At 43.3% G+C, this 19,483-nt stretch overlaps 2 protein-coding genes across 4 annotated transcripts in view; one reads left to right on the top strand and one right to left on the bottom strand.

Annotated features, from left to right (window-relative positions):
• The window catches only part of LOC124399200 (protein phosphatase 1 regulatory subunit 12A), a 111,366-nt gene that overhangs the window by 49,787 nt on the left and 42,096 nt on the right, over positions 1 to 19,483 (bottom strand). For all 3 annotated transcript variants that reach the window (XM_046869978.1, XM_046869977.1, XM_046869976.1), the window contains 2 exons: positions 2,650 to 2,666; positions 2,429 to 2,549 (listed from right to left, as the gene is read on the bottom strand). In XM_046869978.1, the coding sequence (XP_046725934.1) occupies positions 2,429 to 2,549; positions 2,650 to 2,666 (138 nt within the window). The remainder of the gene's footprint in view (positions 1 to 2,428; positions 2,550 to 2,649; positions 2,667 to 19,483) is intronic.
• On the top strand, positions 8,509 to 14,782 carry LOC124399199. Its single transcript, XM_046869975.1, has 4 exons — positions 8,509 to 10,472; positions 11,708 to 12,503; positions 14,218 to 14,282; positions 14,652 to 14,782. The coding sequence occupies exon 1, from the start codon at positions 8,914 to 8,916 to the stop codon at positions 9,943 to 9,945; it is 1,032 nt and encodes a 343-aa protein (XP_046725931.1). The 5' UTR covers positions 8,509 to 8,913; the 3' UTR covers positions 9,946 to 10,472; positions 11,708 to 12,503; positions 14,218 to 14,282; positions 14,652 to 14,782.

The raw sequence follows: 19,483 nt of genomic DNA, 5'->3' as shown, positions 1-19,483 counted from the left end.
GCTGGCTGAGTGAAGAACAAAGAACGCGACCTGTACCAGTGTCCACGAGTGAAATAAGCTGGCGTCAGAGAGCACACGCACACCGAGCTCCCTTACCTAGTATCCAGTTAGTCAACATCCAGTCACTGGAAAACAAGCTTGACAACCTCAGGGCAAGGGTCAAGTTCCAGAGGGCCATTTGGGACTGCAAACTTCTCTGCTTCACCGAGACATGGCTGAACCCAGTGGTACCAGACCACGCAATCCAGCCGGACAAACAAAGGCTGAAACAGGAAGCTCTGGTTCAGAGGGAGGTCACATGCTGAACTGACCAATCGGTGGCCGCTCTGCAGGAAGCTTTAGATGACGCAGACTGAGACATGTTCAGGCGCAGCTCTGATGACGTCAACATGTTTACGGAAGTGGGTGTGGGATTCATTAAGAAACTAGCAGATGATACAGTGCAGAAAACCATCATCAGAACTTTCCCAACCAGAAGCCGTGAGTCGGATAAAACCATCCGCGATGCTCTGAGCTCCCGCTCCGCTGCCTACAACATGGGGAAATGGACGAGTACAAGGCTGCATCTTAGGACAAGTCGCCACCGGCTTGCTTATCAGGGACAAACTTGCACTTACAAAGAACATATGAATTTTTTTATCACCACATTATCTGTGTAAAGCTGCTTTGAGACAATGTTCATTGTTTGAATTGAATAGAATTGAAGCCTCTAGGAGCCTGTGGCAGGGACTAAGAAACATCACGGAATATTGAACACCATCTTCTAGAATGGGGAATGTGGACGCTTCTTTGGCAGACGAGCTAAACATCTTTTAAGCTCACTTCGAGGCTGCAGGTAATCACGCTAGCGGTGCTAGTGGCACAAACAGCATACACGCTGAGAGAGCCAGAGAGGTAAACACATTCACCATCTCGGATAATGTGAGGAGGGCATTCAAGATGAGTGAATACCAGGAAGGCAGCAGGACCAGATGAAATCACAGGTCGGGTTTTGAAAGCCTGTGCTGACCAGCTAGCACTGGTGTTCACTGAGATGGAACTCTCACTCTAACTGGAACAGTTTGTAGTCCCCTCATGCTTCAAACAGTACACCATTGTTCCTGTCCTGAAGAAACACCAGCCTGCCTGCCTTAACGACTACCATCCTGTATCCCTGACATCAATAGTAATGAAGTGCTTTGAAAGACTGGTCAGAGACTTCATCACTGCATCACTACCAGACACACTGGATCCTCTACAGTTTGCATACCACCAGAACTGCTCTACTGAGAATGCTATTGTTCATCTTCTCCAGACTACAATGTGCCACCTGGACTGCAGAAAAGGGAATTATGTTGTACAGACCCCAAGCCGTACAGGTGGGCAAACACATCTTATCCACCCTCACCCTCAGCACTGGAGCACCCCAGGGTTGTGTTCTGAGCCCCCTGGCCTACCTACAGGAGACTAAATACCTGGAGAGATGGTGCCAGGAGAACAATCTTCTCCTTAACATCAGCAAGACTAAGAAGTTGATAGTGGACTTCAGCACGAAGCAGGAGCGGTCATACTAACCGCTAAACATCAACGGGACCCCAGTGGAGAGAGTGGACATTTTCTGGTACCTAGGTATTCACATCACACAAGACCTGTCTTGGTCCTGTCAAATCAATAACCTGGTGCTGTACTATCTGAGACTTTTAAGGGACTTTAAACTACCCTCTTAGGTACTAAAGACTTTCTACACCTCCATCACTGAGAGTGTTCTGACGGGTAGCATCACTTCCTGGTTTGGGAACAGCACCATGCAGGACAGGCGAGCCCTCCAGGGGGTGGTGCGGTCAGCTAAAACGTACCATCCACACCGAGCTGCCTGACCTGCAGGACATCTACAGCACATGGTGCCAGAACAGGGCCAGGAAGATTGTAAAGGACCTTAGCCATCCCAACAATGGACTCTTTTCTTTGTTGCATTCAGGGAAGTGCTTCCACGTGTTGAAAGCAAACACAGAGAGAATGAGGGGAAGCTTCTTCCCATAGGCCATTTGTAGTTTAAACCAGGAAACACCCAGGATCTAGTACTAGACCTCTCTCTCCATCCTCACTTTTTTTGTATTTGTTGGTTTTTTTTGCATAACTTTTTTGCACTATGTCACTTTAACTCTGGACTGTCACTTTAACTCTGGACTTGCACAGCACAGTGCCACTGTATACCACACCATACTGCACATGGACACTTTAAGGACAATCACTAAATCACTTTAATTTGTTCTGTCAATATGTACCATACGCATCTATGTATATACATATATTTTCACATATATTGTCATATTTTATATTTTTTGTTAATATTTTTTCTTTATCTAGCCTTTCTTTTTTTTGGTTTTATTTTATCCTGAATTTCATTCCATAAATGCAAAAGCACAAAAAGTAAGTACTGCTCATTGACCTTCTTGTAGTCCTTGGTGGCAGAGTCAGTTGTCTTATTTAGAGAATCCAGTTCTTTATTTGGGGAGTAGGTGGTTTGACTGAGTGTTTCCAAAGTGCTTTCCACTTCACTGGCATCACCCCTGGTAAAGGCAAAAACTTTTTGTGAATTTTTAGTAACAGCAAATAATACAAAATAATTGCAAATGCGTAAGTACTTAAGTACATAAGTACTCTACATACCTTGATAATCTGTCTTGCTGCAAAATAAATTGAGATAAGTTAGTCAGTGTTTTATGTTACAGTAATTTCCACATAGAAAACAATATAAAAAATATGAATATTAATTGAGAATAAATTAATATTAGAAACTAAAATGACAATTGTCAGAGATCCCCCTAACAAACTGCTATGTTCATTTCTGTTTTAAGGGGTCCTATTTTTTTCAGTGGCAGGCGGTCATGCCCAGCAAAGCCTTTTCTGCTGGCCTAAACACAATCAGAAGTACTGACCTACATTTGCAACCTAAATTCTCATATTTGTTCCATGAAATTGTATACATTTTTTCCCAACAGTTTATTCTCTTAATTTCATAGTGTTTCTCTTGGCTGCACCACTTCCAGTACGTGTATGTAGACGTTAGATTTTTTGTCCAATCAGATTTCAGCCTCTATTTGCTGCCATGTCAATCTAATCCGCCCATGGCCTTCAAAGTCTGTACTGCTGGCCTTTTTACCACAGAGAATATTATCAATGGGTCTGTTTCTTTAATCAATCAGATTTCAAATTCGCTAGCTGGCCCCGAATAGCACCAGCATTTTTCCACCCTCTGATTGGTTGGTCAGAGGAAAACTGTTGCAGCCAAGTTCCACTGGCAAAACATGTCTGTAGCACTCTGCACACATTAATACATCTGAGTTGGACTTTTTTCTGCCTACAGAGGAAGATAAATTTATTTGGTCTCGGACATACTTAAAAATACATTTTGAAGAAAAGAAAAGGTCGGCCAACCCCGAAGCTAGCTAGCTAGCTTGCCTCAGCCCGGTAAAGAGTTTGTTTGCCGCTTCCAGACCAGTGAATACGAGTGGTACCACTGGGACAGCCTCTCAGGAGCGGTGCAAACTATAAGTATGCATCTTAGGTGAGTAGGTTGTATTTTATTTAAATTGCTTTATGTTTTTGTAATGTTATTAGACAAATATTGATTCTGAACTGCTCCAGATGATGTACAAGGCACAGTTGCGGTTGTAGTGTAGAGGTTTAGAGTTGTCTTAACTGGGTTTCTTGCTTTGGTAAAATGTTATTCACACTCACCCCCTTGTTCGTTATTGTATGTGTTGGCTGTATGTGTTCATTGTTTCATGCAGGACTCTATGCGTTCCGTTCCTTCCGGACTCCAATATCCTGTACCGGCTGCGCTTTTTCTCTCAGCGCATCTAGGATCAGCTACGCTTCTCCCCAAGCGCACCTCACAGTCTCTCAACTTCCTAAGGACTGGTGTGTGTGTGTGTGTGTGTGTGTGTGTGTGTGTGGGTGTGTGCTTGCATGTATCTCTCTTCCTCACACTCATCAATAAATCCGAGCAAGCGAGCTTCCGCCTCCCGTTCATTCTGGGAGAGATCCGTTTCATTTCGGAGTTTCCGCGAGAGCTCCGTTCTGCTCCGGGGTTTCCCAGGTCGTGAAAGAGACGTTGAACCACTGCCTGACTGCATAGAGGACGTCGCACCACCACCTGGCCGCACAAAGGAGGTCGTACCGCCCCCGGGCCGTGACTCGGACAAAACGTCTCCACCAAGTTCCACAGAATGAGTACTATCGCCCCAGAGCTCGCCTGCAAATCACGGAGGTGGCATTGTGCCTCTGAATGTCTATAAAGGTGGCATGGCAGCCCAAGGTCCCTCTGACAGCCCCAGGTCACTTCCAGAGCCATTCGGCAGTGATGTCGCGGTCCCAGACTCTTCTGAGGGCGACACCACAGCCCCAGGCTTTTCCGAAGATGACATGATGCCTGCAAACTCTCCTGAGGGTGATGTCTCGCCTCTGAGTTCCTCCGATGGTGACGTCTCGCCTCTGAGCTCCTCCGGAGATGACGTCTCTCCCTGATGTTTCCCTGAAGGCGACGGCTCACCTCCATGTCCATCTGAAGGCGAGGTCTCGCTCCGGAGCTCCCCTGAAGTCGATGTCTTGCTCCCGAGCTCCCCTGAAGGCGACGTCTCGCTCCCGAGCTCCTCCGGAGATGACGTCTCTCCCTGATGTTTCCCTGAAGGCGACGGCTCACCTCCATGTCCATCTGAAGGCGAGGTCTCGCTTCCGAGCTCCCCTGAAGGCGACGTCTCGCTCCCGAGCTCCTCCAATGACGATGTCTCGCTCCCGAGCTCTCCTGAAGGCAACTTCTCGCCTCTGAGTTCCTCCGATGGTGACGTCTCGCCTCTGAGCTCCTCCGGAGATGACGTCTCTCCCTGATGTTTCCCTGAAGGTGACGGCTCACCTCCATGTCCATCTGAAGGCGAGGTCTCGCTCCCAAGCTACTCCGACAAGGACAGCTCGCCTCCAAGCTTCCCAAAAGGTGACGTCATGCCTCCAAGCTTCCCAAAAGGTGACGTAATGCCTCCTAGCCTCTCTCCAGATGACGTCACGCCTCCAAGTCCCTCTCCAGGAGACGTCTTTCCTCCAGGTCTCTCAGAGGACGACAAAGCACTCCGGAGTTCCTCTGAAGGCGTTGTTGCGGCCCAAAGTCCCGCTGAAGGTGTCACTGAGTTCCTGAACTTTGCTTGAACTCCGCTCTGTCTCTGGACACCACCAAGGACATCTTTCTGCTCCCGGTCTCCAACGAAAGCATCACTCAGTTTCTGAACTCCACCGAGGGGGTCGTTCTGCTCCCGGTTACCACAAAGAGTGTCACTCGGTCTCCGATCCCTGCTGCGGATGTAGCTCCGCTCCTGACCTCCGTGCTGGACATCACTCCGCTCCAGACCTCCACAGTGGGTGTCACTTCGCCCCTGATTGCCGCCGAGGGCATCGCTTGGTCTCTCGTCTCTGCCGTCTGTGCCCTCCTTAAGTCAACAACCATCTCTTTTGTTTTGTCAACGTTCAGAGACAGGTTGTTCGCTCCACACAAGTCTGTTAATCATTGCACCTCCTCTCTGAATGCAGACTCATCGTTCTTGCTGATGAGACCCACCACAGTCATGTTATCGGCGAACTTGTGGCAGTAATCAGGCCTGGATGTGGCTATAGAAATTTAACTCAGGCGTGATAAAGCACAGTTTTAACAGTGTAAACAGTTTAAACACTTTTTCACACAGGGCCATGTAGTTTTGGATTTTGTTTCCCTCAATAATAAAAATCTTTAAGTTATGTTCACTTGTGTTATTTTTTACTTACATTTAAATTAGTGCAATAAATAAATAAATAAATCAATCAATCAATCAAATCAGGAATCGCACCAATGTACAGTGTTGTGCTAGTTACTAAGAAATAGTAACTAGTTACAGTTACTAGTTACTTCATTCAAAAAGTAACTCAATTAATTGATTACTTAGACCAAAAAGTAATGCATTACTGTTAAAAGTAACCTTTTAGTTAATTTTTTAAAGAACGTTCGTTAATGTTCCGATAAATGCCCATTTATGCGCTATGGTCTATACAAACACAAAACAGACTTAAACACAAAGTAATTTTTAAACACTTTTATTTAAGTCAGACCAGCACAAACTGAATATATCACAAGGATTTCTTAAATAAATAACAAAACAAGCTGAAAATTTTTTTCAGAATCAAAAACTAAAGTGGCTTTTGCATCATAAAAGCTGTTGTGTTGAGCCCTTAAAAATGTTCCTTTCACAGCTTTAGTATAAAAACTATCAACAATGTACAACATAACACCGGGTTAGCTTCTAGCTTCTTCGAGGCATGTAGTTTCTGGAGGTGCTTCGACAGATTGGAGCTATCGCAGTAGATACGACCTTCGAACCAGAAAGACACAGCTTACATTTAACTAAAAACTGTTTGTAATAATGAGCATATTTCAACTTTGAGAAAGTCGTCTTGCTCTCGCCTTGACTCGCCATTACTGCTGCAGATACTTGAATAAACGGAAACACGCCCACAGTGCGTCTTCTTCGTGTTATAAAGTGGTTGGCATCTACCCATCCTACAGTGCGTCACTGCTGTAAACAGGTTAGGCTGTAGGCTACACTTCAGCCAAAATGAATTAATTTTATAAAAGTAACGGACAAAGCACCATACGGTAATGGTTAATTTATTTTAAAAGTAATGCGTTACAGTATTAGTTACTGTCAAAAGTAACTGCATTACAGTAACGTGTTTTTATATATATATATATATATAGAGAGAGAGAGAGAGAGAGAGAGAGAGAGAGAGAGAGAGAGAGAGAGAGAGAGAAAACACCAGTGGCATAAACAGAAGGGGTAGGTAAGGCCAAGGCACAAAATAGGTAATTAGCAAGGCAAACAAATCTGTAAGGCATGTGGTGAAAAAAAAACAAAGAGTAGTAAACCTAGCAAAGTCAGGTACACAATGAAGCCATAAAAAGTAAATGGCTTAGTAATGCAATGGCTACAAACACAATACTTTGCACTGGGTATAGCATGGCTACTTGTTAAGAATGCTTAAAACAGGAAGCAACCTATGGAACCAGAAATGTTTAGTACTCGGGCGATGGTTCCCTCTGTTGGTGTGGCAGGGACACAGAATCCTCAGTCCTAAGAATACCTCCAGGTGTTCTCCTCCATGTTGTCCCTGGGGTTTGAGTGCAGGTTGGCTGGGGGATCCTTGAGGAAACCTTCAGTGTGTGAGGGGTCCAGAATGTCTGCCTCGTTTACCCAGCACTGTTTCTCAGGTCCGTATCCCTCCTTGTCAATGAGGTATTGCAGTTGTCCCCTCCTACCCCGAGAATCCATGATGAAGCGCACAATATATGCTGGTGCCCCATCAATGTCCAACAGTGGGCAGGGTTCTTGTTTGTCTCGTTCGTGTAAAGGAAACATGAAATGAAGGTGAAATGTGATAGTAGCTGGGCAACTTCAGGCGATATGTGACTGGATTGACTTTATTAAGAAATCTGGATTGACCTAATTAAGAAACCTGACCTTGACCCATGTCAGCTGTCCAACTACAAGCCAATATCAAACCTCCCCTCTATATTAAAAACTTTAGAAAGGGTGCACAGCAGTTATGCTCACATCTACTTAGAAATAACATTTTTGAAATGTATCAGTGTTAGTGTTAAGAGGGTTTTCACACTGTTTCACACACATTTCTTTGTCTGTTCAGTGTCTATAAAATATTTACGATGTTAGTCTGTAAGGTAAACAGGGAGTCTTATCTGGGCTCACACATCTCCGGCTAGTATATCCTCTTGTCTAAACAGGAAACAACTAGGTCAGGTTTCTTTTCTGTGTGTGTGTATATATACGTTCTGCTGCCTGCAATAAACTGAAGAGGAAGCATTTGCTGTGTGTGGTGTGATTCTTCCCTGATCAGAAAGGCCTACGGGCATCGCAGATCGTATGGAAAACCTCTCCAAGAATTAAGTTTCGTTTGGGCATGATAAAAATCTAACAGTTTTTGTGGCAGAAGTGGGATACTTTCCGGCAATATCCGAAGGGAGATCACGCATCAAGGTAAGTTTTTGGATACTCCCTTGTTTGCGGGGATTGTCCCGTTTGCCAGCCAATAGGGCTGCATGTGTGTTCGTGTCTTGGTTATGCATTAATTGTCGAATTAATGATAATTTCCTTTGGTGGGATGATTTCGTCGTGACATTGTTTTCCTCACCTTAGATGTAAGATGCAAGATTAGAAGACTTTTTTATGGTCTGTCTAATATAGTTGATATTGTCTGAAGTATCCAAAAGAATCCACCACGTGTATATGACCGAAAAAAATCGATAAATGAAAAATGTATTGTTTAAAAAAAAATAAAAATAAAAAAGGGAGAGAAAAGAGAAAAGGAACTAAAGAAAAACTGACATTTCAAAAAGACTTTAAAATTTTTCAAAAGACTTCAATCTTGTTTTGGCTTTATAGTCTATTTTTTTCTCCTAATTTACAAAATTTGTGATTTGTGATTGTGAGACTGGATTGCTTTTTTTGTTTGATGACTGCGATCCCCCTGGTGCCTAGTTGTGTGTATTGTCTGTGTATTAAGTGTTGTGTGTCTGTTCTTTGTTCTGTGTTAAGAAGATGGGTCATAACGTTTCTCATCCATTGCTGGAAGAAAATCCCAAAGATTGAATGTATAGGAATAGTGCCAGTTACTGGACTAATCCTTATTTAGATAATTTGGCAGGATGGAGTGAATGCATGTCGCAGGTAGATAATTTTCCTAGACATGGTTCATTTAAGACCCGCGATATGGAAAATGCGTATTCTATGGTGAACGGTGGATGGGGCGATCCGAATTGGGACTACACTTATATGCATGAGTCCTATGATAAATGGGTAAATATGAAGAAGTACTGGGACAAAGGTCCAGATAGAGTCAATGCTTCTAAATGCTCTTTCAATAAGAAACAATCGCCTCCACCATACAATTCAACACCGTCTACTAGCCCTGGTCTTTATCCTGCACTGCCTGTTGCTACATCTTTACAGCCCGCTTTTGCATTTGTACGGGAGTGAAATGAAATACATGTTAAACCAGCAAAAGCTAGTGATATTGATGCTATATGTAGGGGTCTTCCTATTCCAACTAACCCCCACAAAATATATACAGATCTTGAAAAGCCACACTCGGTATGCCCAGTTAACGGGCCCTGATTTTAGAACTATTCTTTTGCGTACTTTGGGAGATGATGTTACAAAGGAGTTGATCATAGAAAAATGTCCGACCCTCACGCGAGCTAATGATGCCATTACAGGCGAGGGCACGGCCGCGAACCGTCACCAGATTTTTTGGGAAAACGATGCCAATGTAATGCAAATGTATAATGAGTTAAAGGATTTTCTGGATAACAGAATAGCATCCAAGCATGACATTTCACATGCAGCTAACACTAAGCAGGGTTTTAAAGAAACGCCTTCTGCCTTTGTGGTGCGTTTTAAAGCAGCATGGGAGAATGATTCTAAACTGCCAACTGATGATACACACAATGTGTTGTTTATAAATACTTGTTTGAATAACATGAAAGCTTCTCAGGCTCAACTGATTCGTATCACGACAGACAGATTACTTGAGAAGTCGGTAGATCAGTTCTGTGATAGAATTAGAGATTTAGATGCCGCTGGAGGTTTTCAGTCCGCTTCTGGTTTAGTTAAGTCTGAACCCACTATGTTCTTTGCTGCAACAGGAAGTGGTGCATTCCAGCCACAGTACAAAACTCAAGGAGGAGGTTTTAGGAAAAAGGGAAGGTGCAATTATTGTGGGAAGTCTGGTCATTGGGTTAAAACTTGTAGAAAGAGAATGGAAGATGAGAGAAGGGGCGTAGCCACTCAGCGAGTAGAGAATGCAGATCAGCATGCAGTTCTGCAGAGGCCCACACAGCAGCAATATCCTACTCAATGGACTTCTGCATAGGGCAGCCTACGGAGCGATGAACCCAATGATTTTTCGATGATAACTTCATCCTACAGTAATCACCCTTCGACTTTGCCTAATGTCACGTGGCGCATAGACAATAAAGACTATTGTTTTCTTGTTGATACTGGTGCTACCTGTTCTTCAATTGCTGGGGGTGAATATTCTGGTCCCATTTCAGGAAAAAGTATCCGCTCTGTGGGAATAGATGGGGTTCCAATTTCATGTCCTGTAACTCACCTTTTGCCTGTGGTGACACCGACTGGTACAAATTTTTATCATAGCTTTACAATAATTCAAAACTCGCCTTTAAACCTTTTAGAAAGAGATATGATGCATAAAATGGGAATGGAAATTCTGTTTTTTGAAACCAATGTTTCACTGTCTTTTCCTTCTGTCCTCATGCTCTCAACCGAGCCACAGCCACATCCGGAAGATTTTTTCCAGGGTAGTACAGAGGTCCTGCCTGATGAACCAAATTTAGGTGAAGTTAACCCTAAATTATGGGCGAGGCAGGTTTAATCCAGGTAAAACCGTATCATGCACTCATGAAAACACACCATCCGATTTTTGTTAAACAATATCCATTGTCAAAAGAGACGAATGTTGGCATTGCTCCAGTTATTGACAATTTATTGTCACAAGGTGTTTTGATCGAGACACATTCACCGTATAACACACCGATTAATCCCGTCTTGAAGGCAGATAAAAAATGCTGGAGGCTAACACAAGATTTACGTGAGATTAATAAATTTGTTATTCCGTTAGCTCCTTTGGTGCCCAATGTAGCTACTAGGGATGAGCGAGTACAGCATTATCTGTATCTGTATCTATTAAGCAAATTAATTATCCGTATCTGTATCTGTATTTGGAGTGGGTGGGGCCCAACCTAGAAGTAGGCGGGGCTTGTCTTGAAATGGGTGGGGCTTTAACCGGTATGTTATTTTAAGCATGCAATTGATGTGGGTTGATCAGAATTTGTTATATTTATTGCTGATTAGAAAAATATTTACAGGACAGCATCAGGATTAAGCTTCAGATCAATGGTTTTGATCACGATACAGATACAGATAATTCATATAGTTAACAGATACAGATAATGCTGTACTCGCTCATCCCTAGTGTGTATGTAGCTTAATTAATTTGTAATATTTATAACACTAGCTTACTACTTTAATTTTTTTAATGAAATACAGCAAAAACGTATCAGACACTCAGTGTCTGGTTACTGGTTAGAGACAGCTGAAGGTTTAAAAAAGAAAAAAAAATCTCCGACAGGCAGAGACGCAATGTGAGTCGCATTCTACCAAGCAAGCACCACGTCTGAACGAACCCACGTTTACCAGAACTCTACTGGTTAGTAAGTACGTATTATTAACTAAAAAGCTGAAGAAACCCTAAACGTTAACAGAAAAGACCTGCAAACCCGAGTGACTGAGGGAGAGACAGAGAGCTGTTGTGTGTGTGACTGTGAGTGAGCAGAGTGGGACACAGCAACACAGTACATCTGTATGTGTGTAGGGAAGGGGTGCTGTGAACGCTGACACAATCAGCTACCCAATGATGATTTTCATTCAAACCGTGCACAGATATTCACTCGTATTACTCGTATAATACTCGTACTCGGCAGTAGTGCTTTATCCGTACCGGATACTCATTTCAGCCGAGTATCCGGCTCATCTCTAGTAGCTATCATTGTTAACTCTATACCAGCAACTCACAGATTTTTTACTGTGATTGATCTTTGTTCTGCTTTTTTCAGTGTCCATTTGGCCTCAGAGACGCAGCCGCTTTTCGAGTTTACCTATAGGGGACGTCAATTCACCTGGACACGTCTTCCTCAGGGCTTTGTTGACTTGCCAGCCGTATTCTTCGCTGTAGTGCACAGAACTTTGGCTGATATACACCTTCCAGAAACAACCTGCATTCTTCAATACGCAGATAACATCCTTGTCACAGGACTGACTGAGCAGGACTGCCACAAAGCATCAGTGATTGTCTGTAATGTCCTGGCTCAGGCTGGATTTAAAGCTTCACACCAAAAACTACAGTGGGTGAAGAGAAAGGTCTCATATCCGGGCCATGTGATCTCAGAAGGCCAACATAAGATATCGCAGGACTGAGTACAGCTTGTGACTAGGTTTTCAAGACCTCTGACTGTGAAACAGATGCAGAGCTTCTTGGGACTGGTAAAATGCTGCCGAGCATGGATCCCTGACTGCGCACAGCATGATAAAGTTTTGCGTAGTGCTATTAATCACAAAGCTCCTCCATCACATCTCATTCTGTGGACTCATGAAATGACTGACAGTTTTGCTGCCCTCAAGAAGGCTATACAGTCTGCTCCAGTTCTAGGTCTTCCGAATTATGCTAAGCCTTTTCACCTATATGTGCACAAATGTGGTGGTACGGCTGCGGGGATCCTAGCCCATGATAGCCTATTGCATATCTTTCCAAATCTTTAGACAACATAGCACGTTGCCCTCATGGCTCTGATGGTCTGGGATGCTGAGAAAACGGTGCTGTCACATCCTTTGATACTGTACACCTCACATCAGGTAACAGCTATTTTACACAACCTCAACACAAAACATATGACAGCACAACGTAGATCTGGTTATGAGACCACACTCTTGGCAACGGAAAACTTAACTATTAAGCCTTCTTCTCAGCCGCATTCAGCTGTAGTAGCTCTGCATGATCTGCTAGATGATATTGACGTAGATGGTTTTGACGACGCACATGAGTGCCTTGAACACATTGAACAAGAGACCTCTTGTAGGCCTGATCTTTTAGATACGGCCCTGGAAGAGGGGGATTGCTTATATGTATATGGTTCATGTTCAAAACCTTCTGATGGTGTGTATTTAGTGTGGATATGCGGTTGTAAGATTACCTGATGTAATAGTTGAAGCTAAATCATTACCATACACATCTGCACAAGCTGCAGAGTTGGTCGCACTTACAAGAGCATGTCAGTTGTCTGAAGGTAAAGTAGTGACTATATACACTGATTCTAAGTATGCTTATGGTGTTGTGCATGATTTTGCCAAAACATGGAAGCAAAGAGACTTTAAAACAGCTGATGGAAAGCCCATAGCACATTTTAATCTTATTGGCAACCTTTTAAAAGCTGTTTAACTCCCTGCCAAAGTGGCCATAGTGAAGGTTAAAGTGAAGTGAAGGTCATAGTGCCTTGGGGTGATTCAGAGGAAATCCAGGGAAATACGTTAGCGGATAAAGTAGCTAAGGAAGCAGCAAAACAACCAGTAGATTTAGACACAGTACATACAAATCCTGAGATCTCGATGATGTCACATATCTCCAATATACCAGACATTGACCTAAAAATACTTTAGAGTCAGCCTACTGAGGAGGACATCAAGTATTGGGCTCCCAAACAATGTAAATCAGATTCTGCTGGTATCATTAGAGATGTAGATGGCAAAATTGCTCTTCCTAAACTAGCTTTAATAGTGTTGGTGGAGCATTACCATGGGATGTCACACATTAGCATAGCTAAAGTCATACAGGCTATAAACGCATTATACTGTATTGCTGATGTAGCTAAAACAACCAAGCTAGTGTTGGATTCATGTTTGACTTGTGCCAAAACTAACGTACATCGACCTGTACAACATACTGCGCTTACTTTTTCTTAAAGCCCCTTTCCAACACCTACAGATAGATTTTACACATATGCCACCAGTAGGAAATTTAAGATACCTGTTGGTTATAATTGACAGATTTAGTAAGTGGCCAGAAGCATTTGCATGTGCGACAAAGAATGCTAAAATGGTTGTCAAAATATTAACAAAAGAGATCATCTCTAGGTTTGGTATTCCTAGTGTGATTGAAAGTGATAACGGCCCAACCTTTGTTTCGAAGGTACCACAACTTTTGGCTAAAAGCTTAGCAATTGACTGGCATTTTAATATTCCCTATCACCCACAGTCAGCTGGAGTGGTAGAGAGAACAAACAGAACCATCAAGGAGCGTATTACTAAAGCCTGCATTGAAACAGGGCGAAATTGGACTGTTGTTCTCCTGCAGTACTCACAGAAATGAGAATGACTCCATCTTCAACTACTAAACTGTCACCTTTTGAAATTCTAATGGGCCGGCCTTTCCCGACCCCATGGGTCAGGGGACGCACTGGCATTTGTTCCTTAGGTAACCTGGAAGTGATGGTGGATGACTAAGTTTCTGCCCTGGTTGAGAAATTGAATTCTATCAGTGCTAATGTCTCACTAACTCTTCCTCTGCCCACAGATAAGCCAACACACCCTTTTGTGCCTAATCAGCAGGTCTTGATACGAAGTCTGAAGCCTACCAAGGTCGGTGAGCCGAAGTATCTGGGTCCAGCGACTGTTCTAGCTGTAGCTGGAGTTCTGACTGATTATCAGCCACAGTGGATACATGCAAGCAGGATCAAAACAGCACCCATTTAATCTGTGCACTAATTGGTCTGTTGGCCTAAGAAGCCTACCTAAATGAGTATTTAGGGCTGAAACAGTTGAGAGCCCACGGAAAGATCCTTTCTTTATAGTAGAAAGGGGGCCACCTCCGGGATGAAGATCTGACTCACATGACTGTTTTGTTTAGCTTACCCCGATACCCTCTCTAGGTCTAAATTCTATAACAATATGTGCATAGTTGTAATTACACTCCTAATGTTGTTTAACCCCTTTGAATACTTTATTCAGGGAACCCCACCTCTGCAAGGAGAAGAGACTTGGCTAGAGCATCCGGATCCAGCTCATGCATATGCAACCAACATGTGGTGGAGACTAGCTAATCACACTGCTAAATCTGTGGGTGGAAGGGGAGATTGTTATGTATGTACACTTATCCCTCACAGCACACATGAGCTTCCAGTTGTTGCTATCGGAACTAGTTAGCCACGAGTTCCGTGTTTGTATTTCTCTCTGCGTTTTCAAACTTTACTATCTACCTATCTATCCATTTTTTCTCTTTTAATAATCCTAAATTGTTGTTGTCTTCCTGACTTGTGCCTGTAGTCAGTTAACTCGACTATCACTAGTGTTGTCTATATTCATTGCCTCTCACTCATATCTCTGTATATTAACATTGTTCGTGATTATAAGCACTATGCCGGCTGTGTGTCTGAATCTGAGCGCAGGTGAGGACTCTTTCGAGTTGCAAACGGTGGCGTTGGAGATGGAAGCTTTGGAGAAACAAATTCGCGAGCTGCATGCAAAGCATGCCCAGCTGCGAGAGCGGAAAGCGGCGCTGGAAACATCCCGGGCGGATGTGCACTCGTCCCCGGTAAATTCTCGGGTTGAGTCTAACGCTCCCAGCACCTCAACTCCGCATGCTTCTCTGCCCAGGCCCAGCGCACCTACAACGCAGCCCGCCCAGGTATTGTTCCCTCCGGCACCGGTGCACCACGGACCTTGGATGCGGCAGCAGCGGAAGCCGCGAGCCAAGCCCTGGTCGAGGACATCTCCCCCGACACCACCGGCCTTCGAGATCTCGACCGAGAACCGCTTCGCCCCTCTCCGCGAGACGAAACGTGATACCGTGATTCTCGGAGATTCCATCGTCCGGCATGTCCGCGCTACTGGAGCTAAAGGTAAGGTGCACACTCACTGTTTTCCTGGTGCTCGTGTTCTTGATGTCGCTGCGCAGGTACCCGCGATCCTGAACGAGAACTTCAGAGCTGTTGTTCTCCATGCCGAAACGAACGACACCCGGCTGAGGCAAATGGAGATCTTAAAGAGGGATTTCAGGATCCTGGTGGAGACGGTACGCAGCACATCGCCCACAACGAGGATCATTGTGTCAGGACCTCTTCCCACTTACCAGCGAGTGGCTGAGAAGTTTAGTAGACTTTTAGCACTAAATGAATGGTTACAATCATGGTGTCGAGAGCACAAACTTCTCTTTGTTAATAACTGGAACTGTTTCTGGGAGCGTCCTAGGTTCTTCCGCCCTGATGGCCTGCACCCCAGCAGAGTTGGAGCAGCAGTGCTATCAGATAACATCTCTAGGATACTTCACACCATCTGACTGGTAAGACATCAAGAAACTATGAGAACACGAATACAACAGACCAAATAATTACAAGTTCACACACAGCCCAGTTTATAGAAACCGTATCTATACCTCGTGTAGTAAAACCAAGAATTAAATACACAAGATCCAGAAATAAGCTTATTACAGTTAAAACTGAAAAATGCCAGATAAAGGAAACACCAAAAAGTTCTAAAGTTTGGTCTATTAAACATTAGATCACTTGCACCCAAAGCACTGATTGTAAATGAGATGATCACAGAGAATAATTTTGATGCACTCTGTCTCAATGAGACCTGGATTAAACCAGGTGATTATATGGGTCTAAACGAGTTGACACCGTCAGGATATGTTTATAAGCATGAGCCCTGTCAAACTGGTCGTGGAGGGGGTGTAGGAACCATTTATAGTGCCTCTCTTAATGTTAGTCACAGATTAGGATTCAGCTTTAAATCAATTCAATTCAATTCAATTCATTTTTATTTGTATAGCGCTTTTAACAATGAACATTGTCTCAAAGCAGCTTTACACAGATAATGTGGTGATTAAACATAAATATGTTCTTTGTAAGTATGTTTGTCCCTGATGAGCAACTGTGGCAAGGAAAAACTCCCCGAGATGGCATAAGGAAGAAACCTTGAGAGGAACCAGATTTAAGAGGGAACCCATCCTCATCTGGGTTGCACCAAATGTCCATTTGAAGCAGATATACAATGTTGTGGGGTACAGTGATGATGATCAGAAGCAAACTGCACTCCCGAGTCAGTGCTGCAGACCACCGACACCAACTACAGTCCAATCCGTCCTCAAAGCACCCGTTCTACTCCGGAATTAAGAGACCGTCCCGAGCTGCACAGAAGTGTGAAGATCCAAGGAGGGGAGAGGGGCAGGAACAGTGGTCACTGGAGCCTCAGGAGCATGTTTAACTCGACCGAAAGAGAGAGAGAGAGAGAGAGAGAGAGAGAGAGAGGGTGACGGGAAGAGAAGGATATGGATTATTAAGTGTAACTATTGGTGTACGAAAGTCAATGTCACTGTGCAGTTTGGACTCCGGCAAGACTCGCTATGGCAGCATAACTAAAAGGGAGAACCAGAAGGTAACACAGATATGAGGGATCTCTGGGATAAGAGACGACCCACCACACCACCGTCAACAAACCTGAGTGAACGTGTGAATGTGAGGGGACGACAGCATACAAATATCCCAGTTCACCAAACACTCTATATCCATGATCCCTCCAGATCTGTGCCTTTACCTAAGAGAAATCTACTGATAAAAGGCTTGACTAAATAAATACGTTTTCAACCTCGACTTGAACACTGAGACTGTGTCCGAGTCCCGAACACTGATTGGAAGGCTGTTCCATAACTGTGGGGCTTTATAAGAGAAAGATCTGCCCCCTGCTGTAGTCTTCATTATTTGAGGAACCAACAGATAGCCAGCACCTTTGATCTAAGTAGGCGTGGAGGATCATACTGGTACAGAAGTTCACTCAGATACTGCGGTGCGAAACCGTTAAGTGCTTTATACGTCAGTAGTAATATTTTATAATCAATGCGAGATTTGATTGGGAGCCAGTGTAGACTGATTAAAACAGGGGTGATGTGGTCGTATTTCCTAGATCTAGTGAGGACCCTTGCTGCTGCATTCTGGACTAACTGAAGCTTATTTATGCACTTACTCGCACACCCAGACAGTAAAGCGTTACAGTAGTCTAATCTAGAAGTAACAAAAGCATGAACTAGTTTTTCTGCATCCTGTAACGACATCATATTTCTAATCTTAGCAATATTTCTAAGGTGAAAGAAGGCGATCCTGGTAATATTATTCACGTGAGACTCAAAGGAAAGACTCGGGTCAATAATCACACCAAGGTCTTTGACAGCCGTACATGCTGAAACAGAAACACCATCCAGAGATGCTACGTAATCGGAAAGTTTACTTCTAGCTGCATGTGGTCCTAGTAAAAGTACTTCCGTCTTATCTGAGTTGAGCAGAAGAAAGTTATTAAGCATCCACTGTCTAATGTCCTTTACACACTTCTCAACATTGTTAAGCTGATCTCTCTCATCTGGCTTTGCTGAAATATACAGCTGTGTGTCATCAGCATAGCAATGGAAGCGAATCCCATGTTTATGAATAATTTCACCAAGAGGCAGCATATATAAAGAGAAAAGCAGTGGGCCTAAGACAGATCCTTGAGGAACACCAAACTTTACCTCATAGAGCGTGGAGAACTCACCATTTACATCCACAAACTGATAGCGATCAGTCAAATAAGACCTAAGCCAAGAGAGAGCTGTTCCTTTATTCCTACAACATTCTCAAGTCTAGCAAGCAGTATAGTGTGATCAATGGTGTCAAAAGCTGCACTAAGGTCGAGCAAAACAAGTAAGGAGACAAAACCCTGATCAGAGGCCAATAACAGGTCATTTACCACCTTAACTAGCGCCTCTGTGCTATGATGAGGCCGAAATCCTGACTGATACATTTCAAAATGTTATTCATAAGCAGATGTGAGCATAACTGCTGTGCTACAACCTTTTCTAAAATTTTGGATATAAAGGGGAGATTTGATATTGGTCTGTAGTTGGACAACTGACATGGGTCAAGGTCAGGTTTCTTAATAAGGGGGTGGATAACTGCCAGTTTGAAGGATTTCGGTACATAACCAGTGCTAATGGAGGAGTTAATTATTTTTAAAACAGGTTTGATTACCTCTGGAGCTATCTGTTTAAAGAAACTAGTAGGCAAGGGATCGAGAATACAGGTTGATGATTTTGATGAGGAGATTAATGAAATTAAGTCACTCTCATGAATAGGAGTAAAGCTTTGTAATTGATTGTCTGCTATAATGACACTGCTGTCTACAGGGTTACTTGTAAAATAATTTGGATTTATATTAACCGCCTGGATTTCTTGCCTGATGTTTTCAATTTTATTATTAAAAAATCATTCGAAGTGCTTGTCCTTATTAAAATTGTACTTTCAGACATACATAGAAAACTCGCTCTGGTCACCGTTTACAGACCCCCAGGGCCCTACGCTGATTTTCTTCAAGAATTTGCTTGTTTTCTTTCAGACCTCTTGATCGATTTTGATAAAGTGCTGCTTGTAGGAGATTTTAATATTCATGTAGATGATGTAAACGATGCTCTAGGATTATCATTTGTCGACTTATTAAACTCTTTTGGGGTTAAACAAAACGTCACCAGACCAACTCATCGCTTTAACCACACATTAGACTTAATAATATCCCACGGCGCAGACGTCACTGATATAGATATTTTACCTCAGAGTGATGACATCACAGACCATTATCTTATACTGTACACACTACTACTTTTACACACTACTGTCAGACACACTCACCCAGTTTAAGTGCAGATTAAAAACATATCTTTTTAGCAAAGCCTACACATAACACACATCGCATCATAACCTTGTGCTCCAGAACATCTGATCACATGCACATTATCAACTTGTGCTGTTAATATCATG

This window comes from Silurus meridionalis, chromosome 16 (assembly GCF_014805685.1).
Source record: "Silurus meridionalis isolate SWU-2019-XX chromosome 16, ASM1480568v1, whole genome shotgun sequence".
Taxonomy (NCBI): domain Eukaryota; kingdom Metazoa; phylum Chordata; class Actinopteri; order Siluriformes; family Siluridae; genus Silurus; species Silurus meridionalis.
The sequence above is the reverse complement of the archived record's forward strand: the minus strand, read 5'-3'. Positions and strand labels throughout refer to the sequence as shown.

Bases quoted from the DNA above. Each gene is read 5' to 3' on its own strand.
- LOC124399199 (XM_046869975.1), top strand. From the start codon at position 8,914: ATGCTTCTAAATGCTCTTTCAATAAGAAACAATCGCCTCCACCATACA.